The 11,967-nt window shown below is 42.1% G+C and overlaps 1 protein-coding gene across 9 annotated transcripts in view; it reads right to left on the bottom strand.

Moving 5' to 3' along the window:
• Positions 1-1,824: 1,824 nt before the first annotated feature.
• ebf3b (EBF transcription factor 3b) overlaps positions 1,825-11,967 on the bottom strand; it is an 89,346-nt gene continuing 79,203 nt past the window's right edge. For 5 of the 9 annotated variants that reach the window (XM_063875175.1, XM_063875173.1, XM_063875174.1 and 2 more), the window contains 6 exons: positions 11,404-11,492; positions 6,364-6,429; positions 5,984-6,155; positions 5,422-5,607; positions 4,833-5,000; positions 1,825-3,620 (listed from right to left, as the gene is read on the bottom strand). In XM_063875175.1, coding sequence (XP_063731245.1) covers positions 3,589-3,620; positions 4,833-5,000; positions 5,422-5,607; positions 5,984-6,155; positions 6,364-6,429; positions 11,404-11,492 — 713 coding nt within the window. In that variant the 3' untranslated portion in view covers positions 1,825-3,588. The remainder of the gene's footprint in view (positions 3,621-4,832; positions 5,001-5,421; positions 5,608-5,983; positions 6,156-6,363; positions 6,430-11,403; positions 11,493-11,967) is intronic. The other 4 variants (XM_063875178.1, XM_063875179.1, XM_063875180.1 and 1 more) reach the window with 1 other exon arrangement.

Raw genomic sequence — 11,967 nt, 5'->3', positions numbered from 1 at the left:
TGAGTCACCCTCGGAGATGCCAGGCCGCACAATTAACCCGCCGCTAATTAAGAAATGTTCAGCCCGCATATCAACTTTTAAGAATCTCCAGTGACGCTTGTTAATAACGCGGTTATTAGTCATGCTCAGGCAGTCTGCGTCAGACAGAGATGTTCAATATTACTGCTCAGGCTTATATTATTGAGAGGAGGTGTTTTTGAAATATAACAATGCACGAGCAGATGTTTGAAGCGTGGCCCTCGGCAACACAAGGCTAGTTAAGATCGATATTGCTTTCAATATTTCTTTCCTTTGACAGATAACCAGTACTGAGGAAAGTCTTGATAAGAGTGGCAACATATGGATGTGGCGAGCCTCGCTCTCTTTTGATTGCGCGACCCCTTGACCTCAGCCTGTGTTTGAGAGGGAGGCAGCCACATGGTACGGTGGGGGTCTGTCAGGCTCTGGTTATGGGGCATTATTGACCCAGGATTTATAAATATTTAATGCACACATTAAGATCATGGTGGAGGGTGGCCATTAGAGTTCTCCAATAAAGAGGCTCTCACAATGATTGAGTGGTGTGGCAGAGCTAGTGGCCGGTCGTTGGGTACTGGGAAACCTGCTGAGACAATATACTGCACCTCCAGCCTGCCTGCCAGGCTTCAGAGCTCTTAAAACTGGTAACAACCGAGCAAACGTGTCTTTTTTTGATTGTCTTTCACCCCCAGAATTTTTCTTTCCGTCCCTCATTTTTTTTCTGTTCTTGCTCAGGGTTATTGTTTCTGCGATGAAAGACCCTTTCCCTGGTTTCATGTAGTGGACATTCAGGACTAAATAAAAGTACAGTTTGTGCAGCGATTTGTCATTGAACAAGTGCGATAGATCCAACCCTGTGTATGTGTATCTGAAACAGATAATGCAATGTCAGGAAGCAGATGTGTGGCAATTGTTATCAGACACATTGGATTATCGAGGGAATGATTTGAAGCACAAGGCGATCGCAACAGAAAATTAAATGGCTCTTTTGAGTGCATCTGTCCTTTGCGCTATCAGCAGCTCCTGGACTATCTGCCGGCGCCGTGAGATCCGTGCATGCTGACTGACATAATAAGCTGTGATATGCTGATTGCCACTCAGGTCTGCCGTCGTTTAATTGTGCATTAAAGGCAGAGGTGGCCTCGGACAATGTTGCCTTGATGAGAAATTGACATTTTGTGACCTGCTCTCCGCGACCACTCAGGATGCCAGATAAGATGCGCAGTTGTTTTTAAGGAGAACACCATTCTTCCCTCAAACACTTCTATCCTTCTGTTTGACCCACTTGATGAGTATAGATTTCACAGTGGCCCCCCTTTCAGCGCTCAAACTATAAGAGGTTCAAAACGATACCAGCCCTTATAGACAAAGGATAACCTTGCTCTTTCAATGTATTGATTCTTTATTAACTAGGTGGCTTAATGCAATGAAATGAGGGATTTGAATGAGCCCCATTTGGGGTGCTTTGAATAAAAAGCTTGCACTGTTTATGAATGACTACAATGAACCTTTGAAGCACCACAGATGCAGGGTATGCTGATACAAAGACCAGTAGGAATATGTCACAATGTCAGAGTGCTTTGCGGAAAAAATGTGAGTAAAGAGCAGTTTTCATCTTTTATGGATGTTACACTTTTCCACAGGTTACAGTTATCTCTATGGCAAAGTCTAAACACTACAACTTACAGACGAATCACAGGTTTGTCTTCAGAAGTTTCTACTGTCTTTTTTTCCTTGTTCTGATTGTCAGTTTGTCTGCCAGCCAAACTGTACTTTAAACTGAAGAAGTCCACAGTTGAGGAGCTATTGTGTTTTTACTGAAAATTTTAATAAAACATCACTTATTCATTTCTGTTTCCATTCCAAATGTTGACATTTTTAAATTTTCTTCCCTGTAAACACATGTAAGCTATGTGGCAGAGTCATAAGTGGTGAGTAAAAATGACTTCTATACATTCTACAAAACAGAAAAAAATACAACCACAAATGGAGTGTTTTTTTTATCTCCAAGGTTGTCCCTCATGCACATTAGTCTCTATTGGATCTTAACAACTATCATATGGGTCACAAACAATTTATTTGACAATACAACCAACAAAGTTTTCTCCAAAATGGTCTGTATAGATAATTTAAAATCAATATAAAAATAAACAATGAAGTTTGACTTCCCCTTTAAAAAAAATGGACAGAGAGTCTTGACGGAGTAACACAAATTTTTTGAGGATACACGTGAAATATATGCACATTGCATTTCATCAAATACAAAAAGAAAACAAATGAAGGCAACAGTTCTTGGCTGAATTATCTGTGCTGCATCACTATATTAAGGGCATGACGATTAATACATACATAATGAAAAGCAATATACAAAATTTCAGAGATAAATACATTATTTATAGTTGATATGTTACAAAATTTCCCTCAGTGAGCGCAAGTGTGTGTTGGAACAGAAATATGACGATGAACTACTATACTCCTACATTCTCAATGGATTTTTTGTTTTTTTAAATGTTTTTTTGTTGATCTAAAAGAACATGAAAAAGACAGATGTATAAATATTTAGCACAAGTTTGGCAATATCACAATAGTCTACAATTTTTAACCACATATAAAACACATAAGGGAGTTGGAGCTAGAAGGGGGACACTGCTCCTCATCAACAAGAAACAGACTTCACAGTAGCCTAGGAATGCATTAATATACAGTGCTAGCAAAAAAGTTGAAAAACATGGCAAAACACACTTGCTTAAAAGGAAGCTCTAGACATGGAAGTACATCATATTCATCAACAGAGCAGTGTTTTGTACACGTCAGTGTGCTTGTTGAATCAAAGAGGATTTTTTTTTTTACTTTTGAGGATGATTTCTAGCTACAATAAATTACAAAATTTAAGTTAAAATGCAGGAATGACACATGATACGACCTAACCCACCCAGCCCCTCCCCATGTTTCTCGTTGTACTTTTATGATCAATTTTTCTACATTATATATCTCATATATTTTCCAGTTGAAATTCAAACTGACTTGGCCCCTGTGTATTTTTCTCACACATAAAAATACAAAAAGTCACATTATAAAGACACACAACTGTTGTGAATCTATTAAAAGAGAGTTGAAACAGAAAAACAATTTCTTGAAGTTCATTGGCAAATGTACTGTACATCAGTGTTTTTACTTTACAACCAGATGGTGAGTCCACAGAGTCCCTTCCAGTATTGAATGTGTGGTTGATTGGACATGTCCATGGCCGAAGCACAACCCGACAGGTATACAAAATAAACCCTTCGTCATCCCGCGTCCTCTTCAAGGGTGATACAATGGGGGGAAGGATATACACAAAAAAGAGTCCCACAGGAAAAAAAAAAAGTGTTCCTCTTGAAATCCTTTTTTTTCTGCAGGTTTCGAAAGTCATTTAAAAGAAAAAAAAAATCATTTTCTTTCTTTTCTTTTTTTCCCTTCATCTTTAAAAACGAAAACAAGCGTTTGACTATACATTACACCAGCGTGTTTGCTGTGTGCTCCTGTGAAGTGGTAATGTGTAGACTGGTGCTTGAGATGATGAAAGTGCATTTACATTGGAGGGACAACCAGGCCGGACATGGCTGGAAAAAGAGAAGAAGAAAACAGGTTAGTCGATTTGCCTAAAAACAGTTATGGCTAAAAAATATTTTTGAACAATTTGTAATTCTGTGTGTGTATAAATGTGTGTGCGTGTGTGTGTGTATGCATGAGCCATCTGACTGCACAAGAGTGTGAATGTATGCCTTAATGTGCCTGTTTGCGTATGTGCCTGTGAGTGTTTGCCGTGTCCGCCAGCCTGCTGCTGCACGTCCTCCTAACGGGGAGCGTTTGAAAACCTCCCTCCTGCTCTGACATTTCAGCCCCCAGCATGCCAGTCCTGCTATGTGTGATATTTCTCCTGGCGTTGGGGTAATGGCAAACAGTGGCCCAGACTCCCAGGAGACGCGGCCGTGGTGACGGCAGAGCAACAACACGGTCACTTCCCACAATGCCACAACGCTATAGTACTAGACACTCCTCAGACTCCCCTCAGATTGCTTCTATCACTTCCTTTCCTCCCCTCATCTCTTTATCCTTTACTCCTCGGCACTGAACAGCACATTAGTCCTACATTTCCACATTCCCCAAGTCGTGCCTCCGCGTCATTATCTAAGAGAGATTAGACTAGATCAAAGGTAGCTTCCGTTATTCTACCATCTGCTTAGGATATCATTAGCAACTGTACCTCACCCGGAGAGTTTATATATTCAGTACTTTCACACGTTTTAACAATTAGGCGACTAGTGAAGTGCTGGGATGATGTATTATTATATTGCTCTGAGTATATTTGTAGAGTCATGGTTGAAATGCTTTTAAGTTTGCCAGCGCAGATGATGGCAAGGCATTGCTCATTAATTTCTGCACAACATGTATTAATAAGTATGAACGTGTAGCAAGATGAACTTTAATTTCCCACTTCATTAAGCCCAATGTTATTAATCTTGGGGCACACACTACGGCTAAGCTTGTTTTCAAAGTAATCATGTTGGTCATGACACACGCACAAAACCTAATAAACATAATTACTAAAACAATTCGGGGAAGGTCTTTTCCTGCGACATCGGAGGGGATCATTTGTAAGAAAGGGCAACAAGGAGATATGTTTGCGTTGCACAGACGGCGCATGTGCGTGTGTGTGTGTGTGTGTGTGTGTGTGTGTGTGTAAAGGCATGCTTTGTGTGTATGTGAGTGTGAACTGAAAGGTGTAAATTGGCCTGTCAAAATGCATATATTTGTAATGATTAATCCCTCACCGAACCGGACAGAGGCCTGAGCAGCGGTATCTGACCAGTAGTCCGTAGGGAAGGGATGAGGGGGTGAGGGGGGCTCACCTTGCAGTCCGTTGCCGTTGGCGCTGGTGCAGGAGGGGGGTGGGGAGGCCTGGGGTCGGACCACAGGGGCGAAGGCGCTCTTTTGTTTAACTGCAGAGACGATAGGGAGGGAAAAGGAAGGAAGGAGGGGTGAGAGTGAGAACGTGCTGTGAGTAGTGCCGAGGAGGGAGAGGGCAGTTAAGGTAAGGCTAGGATAGTATTACTGCCGGGGGGGATACACGATCAGTACTCACAGGCCCCTACCATCAACATCTCGTCCGGTTGAACAAATACAGGTGGCACACGGGGAAATAAAGAGGAGAATATTCCGGCTACCCTCAGCTACATGTGTGTTCTGCGAAGTACTAAACTAAACAAGCCCCGGTGAATGAACAGTAATATATTATCACCATCAATAATGTTATAACCCTGTCATGAGTGATTCATAGAAGTGAAAACGAATGTGGGAGCTGGAATTAAATCAGCAGCAGCTTAGTGCTACTACAGCGTGCGATAGTGGCAAGCTACTCACTTCCATATGGGGAGTTGGCAGAGGATCCGTTGAGGAACCCGGGGGAGCTTGGCACTCCCAGGTTCATACCAGCATTGCCGTAGCCATTCATGCTGTTGCTGACGGAGTTGTAGCTCGACTGCTGCGGGGTGCTGCTGGAGATGTAGCCCCGGGGGGACACGCTGCTGGTGTTCCTGCTGTAGCCCACTGAAAAAACATGAGTGGGAGATAAAAAAAAAAAGGAGAATTCATTCATTTCTTTGCTACAATGCAGTACTCAGCAGAGAAAAGTTATTACGGTAAATGATAATGGGGATTTACTGCTGCAATCAAGCATTTTTATATCGGCACATGCTGCAGATGCCAGTTTAATAAGAAATGTGGCTCTTAATTGGACCCTTTAACTGCCTATATTAAGGTGAGTGAACCCAGTGTTTAACAACATAATTTCCATCAATTTTTCTCATTTAAACGAGTGAGAAAATTGTTAATTTCCTTATTTTGCTGCAAGACCCCTCTAATCCCCCTAAGGACCCCACTTTTGAAAACCTCAGATTGTTGATGCCATATCCTAAACACATACCTTGGTCGTTGCCTTGTGACTCAGACACATTGACTGCTAGCTGGCTGCTGAAGGAGTTGACTCCCATCATGCCGTGGGAGGCTGTGTTAGCGAGAGAGGGGATCTGGTTGTGGTTGCGGGGAACGCTGTACAGGGCCTCGGCGATGTCAGCTGCCCTCTTCAGAATGATCTCCTGGAACGCGCAGAGAAGGCTTCGTTATTTATGTTGTTTTTATAGCAGTTGCTTTGATGCACGGTTCATGGCTATATGGTTAACACACAACGCATGTAGCCTACAACGTTCCAGATATAGTGATGAAAATACCCTTCGGATATACTATCAGTACATTTTCAATGGTTCCTTATATAGCAGAGGTGTAAGCAGCTGCGTGGAAACCGACCTGATTGTTGTGGGGCATTCCATACAGAGCCTCGACGAGATCAGCCGCCCTCTTCAGGAGCACCTCCTGATGAAGAAAACAGGAAGAGTAAATGTTAAGACCCAAACAGATTATGTTCAAAACCCCCTGTGGTCTGCACACTAACAAACAATATCAAAAAACAACATTACACAGCTGGGTCGTAGAGAGCTTTAGAAATGTTTACATATTCAAGCGGCTAAATAAAAGCCACCCTGATTTAAGAGGCAACGGTGCTGTTTTTACACAGCGCTACCACTTTGCTCCTTCCAACCATGCAGAGCAGTGAATAATGTTCCCTATCTTAATTAAACTGGCATGGTCCTTTAAAAACAACACCTCACCCCTGATTCTGGGCCTCACGTTTGCTCTGGAGTTCAGCGCCGAGTCCCCTCTCTTCAGAACAATAAAGTGAATTAGCTCTGGGTTAATCTAGTTCTGTTGTAATGACATTAAGGAATTTTTCAATTAACCTCTTTGACTGGCTGTTGCAAAGGACTTCACAAATGACTTCCCATCCAGCAAGAGCTGGGTGCTTGTGCCTTGGGGACACGGATGCTCAGGATGTGGTCTTATCCATGTCTGCATGCTTGCCCCCGCTTGACAATGCGGATTAGCTGTGTTGCTTTGGCTCTTAACACTGAAAATGAGTTGGCCCCGGATCCGTTCCCCCCACTCTGTTTGGGGCTTCCAGCTAGGTGGGGTTTGGCCCGTTTGTGTGTCTTTATCTGCTCTTTGAATTCAGCACTTACAATTAAATCCCTCTCAAGCAACCAGGCTGCTCTCTTTGTTTTCTATAATACAGAAGGCAATATGCTCTATGAAAACCCTCTTCGCCTTTTAGAGTGCATCTAATCTGACAAAGGCAAATTGCAGACATGACTGTTGCGTGTGTTTTTAAAATGCTCGCTTGTTGTCACCTGCTGTAGAGCAGAGATTTGTAGACTGTGCTGTTAGAACCCTGGTTAAAAGCAAAGCAAATCTGTCACCAGAAACATCTCAGATGGCGCTTGTTTTCTTCCCACATTCGCTGTGTTTTCTTTTGCGGGCCTCGGTAATTTGTCTGAAGTGTTCCATCACTTGGCAATAGCAGTGTGGGATTAAGACGGCAGCTGCCGTAAATGAATGTAAACACAGCCTTCGCGCCTTCAAACAGCGGCCTCCAAGACTTGGCCTGCATTTCCAAGGCACAGCGTATGTAGTGTTTACGGAGTGTGTGTATGGGCCCTTTCATCCTGAGGAGCATATCTACCACAGCCCTTGATTTATCAAGATGAATCACTGTAGAAGCCACTTCCAGCGTATGCCATGCTCTCTTATAGAAACATATCGCTTAATCCACCCCAAGTTACCGGATGGGTGGCTCTTAGAATGGGCATTTACCTCTGAAATTGGTGTGTATGCTCAACGTTGCATGCATCTAGTTTGCATACAAATAAAGAATTATGGTTGTCGTGAGGCAGGTAGACTAAATGAGAGGACCAGCTGTCTTGATGTGTTCTCATCAGGCAGAACAGATTTCTCTCTCTCTTGCTGAGTGAGATAAAGTGGTTTTCTTTCTTTTTGTCTGCAGTTAATAATTACCAATAATCTATTCTATCATATTTCAAGATCTCCTACATGGCTCTCAATTTTAAACAACAATTAAAGCAATTAAGACTGTCGCGTTCACAAGCCATGTTTCATTCTCTGTAAAACGTCCTCTCCCTCCTTGTCCATATGGTACTTTGCAGCAGTGACATAAGGACAGCTTGGAAAAAGGAGGAGAGAAAACGATATTGCCTCTCATCCTTAATCTGTCGTTTACCGCGTGGTGTCTTAACTAACCAAGCCGACTCGCAAGGCTATGCTTAAGTGCAACCTAGTCATATCCGAGGATGATGAGAAGTGCTGCACCCAATCAAGGAAGAAGTTTGTTTTCTTCTGACGAGACGCTTTCATGCATATCAGCTCACGCTGTGAATACGATTAACACGGAATAGTGTTCTGAGGGCATTTCCATGTAAATCTCAATACTACTCCAGCATAAGTGTAATTGGCTTTCTTGTCATGGAGACATATCAGAACACACCATGTTAAATTGAAACAATTAAAGGCCGCAAATGATTTCTGTTGTTCTGTGACAAATGCGTGACAGATTTCTGCTATTGTTTGCCTTGCTTTGCATAAAGGTCCCGTGTTCAACAACTGTTTAAATGGAGCTGCTCAGATGACAGATCACCTCAGATTTAGAGGCTGCTTTTTTAGCGTGTTATTGCCGAGAAAAAAAAATGAAAGGAAGCCATAACAAATGATGTGTTATGAAGAATATCTAACAATAAGGAGAAGTGGGCTAAATCAACCCGTTTGCAATTCTTCAAGCACTAGATTAACATGGATGTTGTATTTATATTATCACAGTTAATAAAAGAGGGCCTAGGTTATGTAGCTTGGAGTGCTAATGCCATTATAAAACTGTAAGGCAATTACTCTGTTAGCTCTAGCCTGAGGTAATGAATGCATTTAGAAGCATAGGGCCATTAGATGAAGGTACTTCAAAGAGCACAGGAAGAGAGATTCATTTAAATACATGGGTAATTGCTTGACATGAACACATTTGTAATATTTTCTCCTTGTGGATTACACAAAGAATTGGAAAAGAATGGGCTTATGCTCATTTTGGGAGGAAAGAAAGGAATCCAAAGCAATCAGCTTAATAATAAAACAATATTGAGTTTCCACTTTTAATTTCATAATGAATCTAATTTGTTACAGAAGAGAGAAATTGAGTGTGATATAATGTGATATCCAGTCTATTTGTCCATTACTGCCAGAGGGCACAAAATGGTATTATAAATTGTCTTTTTTATATTATGAATAGAAAATTGTTTTATAACAAGATCTTAAAAAGGAGGGTGAATTCCAAAGTCTCTCTTCACTTAACGCGATGCCCGCAAACCAATCTCCTTTCTCATCACTTGACTGCTCACACTTATTACTTTCATATTCACTCTGGACTTTGCATTGAATTTTTATATCTCCACTCCTCCCACAGGGTCAGACTGTCATCTACGATGTTGTCTTAGAATTACGAGGTAAACTTCAATCAGAGGCAGCTTCCCCCCTTTTTTCTCTGTGTAGCAACAATATTAGCGTGCATCCCTTGCTATCCATGAGCACTCCCATATTGGCTTTCTGTCTCCTTACAATTACCACGTGTCTTACTGGTCCCAGGGAGAAGGCTGGTGGAAATCAATATAGCGCAGTAATATTATCAACTGGAGGGTGAAGTCATGGGGAAGGGGGGTAGAGGCGGTGAGTGGACTTGGTGTCGATTTGCCTTTCTGCTAATGCACACCGCGCGTCTTCCAGCTTTATCTTCTTTTTATAGAGTCTCCCTACCTCACCTGCACCCTGTAATGGCTGTTTCTATATGCCGTTTCTGTTCTCATTCCAAATGTACATGCAAGCGTCAGCCCGCCGCGGGCTGTTTTATTGGGAATGTGCTTTTGACCCCATGAGCTGACCCTCAGATGGCAAGCTTAACAATGACGAATCACTTGGTGGGATCATTTACATGCCCCCTGAACCCCATATTTGGGTCCATTAGAGAGCAAATCAAATATTTATGTTGTTTATTGGAAGTGCAGGGTTTCATCTCACTCTGTGATTGTTTCATGCAAAGGCTGGGAGAGCGTGCTATATTAAGTGTATGCACGCCCAGGAAACTAATCTTGGGTTCAGTGTCAAAATCTGTCTCACAACCAACAGCACTTTGTAGTCAGGGAAAGAAGTAAGGTTTCTCTGTAATAAAGCTGTGTTTAACATTGGTGCTCTCTTTGTTCTGGAGATTGCACGAAGACTCTGTGACTTTATACAATTGTGTACACCGGTGACGCCTGCGGAGATAGAGAAAGCCATGTGGATATTAAAGGTGAGTGTACTTTACCTTTTGGTCTACGTTTACAGTTGAAATTAGAGTAACATTTCATGTCTAGATGTTGTTTCCTGTCTCCACGGGGACTGAGTCTAATTGAAACACTTCATATACTGAAGCAGGAACTAGCTGTGATGTTCCGTTTCTCCAATTGCCTTGGTCAAACATCTATAGCTACCACACAGTCTGTTCTTTATTAAATTGTCCGTTGGACGTTAATGATATTGCTGTGTTGCATGCTGGGATTTAATAGATAAGGTCTTTAAAGGTTTAACAGTATTATTAAAACTCTGAGGTGGCCCCCACTTCACCACATGCCAAGGGGTTTTGAACGTAGTAATCAGTTATATTATTACACTTGACACACCTGGAATGTCAGTCACAGAAATGGTTACTGGCAGGGTGGCAATTAGTGAAACACACAGATAGATTTTATCAATAGGAAATGGAGAGAGTAAAAGAATCAAAGGGAATGAAAAGACTAAAAGAGTTAAAGAGTTTCTGAAGGGGAGGGTAATAACAACAATAAGAAACGTGCACCTTAGTTTTCTTGTACAGCTCTTTCAACATGGCAGCCTGTTTCTGTGCGTCTAAAACTGATGTGGCTTTCAACTCCATCACCCAGGTTCAAAAGAAAACAATAAGAAAGCCAAAGCATAATAACATGCAGTCTTTGTCTATTAGCTGCAGTAAGACTAGGGGGTTTACGGCACAGGGTTCTGTAAACAAAAGATTAAACCAAATCGAGCTGCAGAAAATGAAAGGAAAACATGAGTGGGGTAATGAGGGTGCAGACGTCGTTTCTGACCAGATTACCATCTCCACAGACTACTGGAGAGGAAAACGCCTGATTGAGCTATTTTGCCACACAGAGAGTTTACGCCTCTCTCCACACACAAAACCAATACCATTACCATGCTGGTTAGTGGGAAAGCCACATATGTGGAGCAAAGCTGTTACGGTTTTTGGGGTCACAGTGCTTTGCCTTGATGTTAATGTTGTTTTGTTTATTCGTCACATTCAGAATATTAACGTGTTTATAACCCAGCTCTCTTTCTCTCCGCTTGCTGTTCTGTGTTTGTCTGCTGCAGGGACACTGGACTCACCTTTGGTAACCTCTCAGGATCGCCGGGATGTCTGGGAATAACCTTCTGCAGCCTCTGGAAACCATAGTCGATGGTTGGCTCATTCAGGGCTGAAAGTGGAAAAAAAAAAGGGGAGAGGAAAAATTAGAACCATTTCAGAGCTAAATTTGACCCAGGAAGAAACTAATTGAGAAATCTGTTAGAGTTTACAGAACAAAAGTCATTTCAGAATGCCTAATTTCAAAGAGACCTCAGGGGTGAGGAGATGTTTTATGAAACATCAGGGGGGCAAGTGATGGAAACTGACACGGGTTCCTCTGACACTCATGTCACTGAGTGTTATTCCATTAACAGCCATGATGACCTACATCAGTCTGAGAATCCTTCAGAGGGAGCCTCCCTCTTTTTATCTGCTTGAGAATATTGACTACAGCAAACTACATAGCGGGGGTCTTTTAATCTAACCGAGCTTTAATAATCTGTGAAAGGCTGTCCACACATTGATCTAGTGTAAGTTGCTGTCATTTCACCCTTCTGCACCAACTGTACTGCAACACTGGGCCCGTGAAATACGGCGGCAGATCT

This window comes from Eleginops maclovinus, chromosome 22 (assembly GCF_036324505.1).
Source record: "Eleginops maclovinus isolate JMC-PN-2008 ecotype Puerto Natales chromosome 22, JC_Emac_rtc_rv5, whole genome shotgun sequence".
In the NCBI taxonomy this organism is placed as follows: domain Eukaryota; kingdom Metazoa; phylum Chordata; class Actinopteri; order Perciformes; family Eleginopidae; genus Eleginops; species Eleginops maclovinus.
Note: the sequence above shows the minus strand (reverse complement) of the source record. Positions and strands in the feature narration are given on the sequence as shown.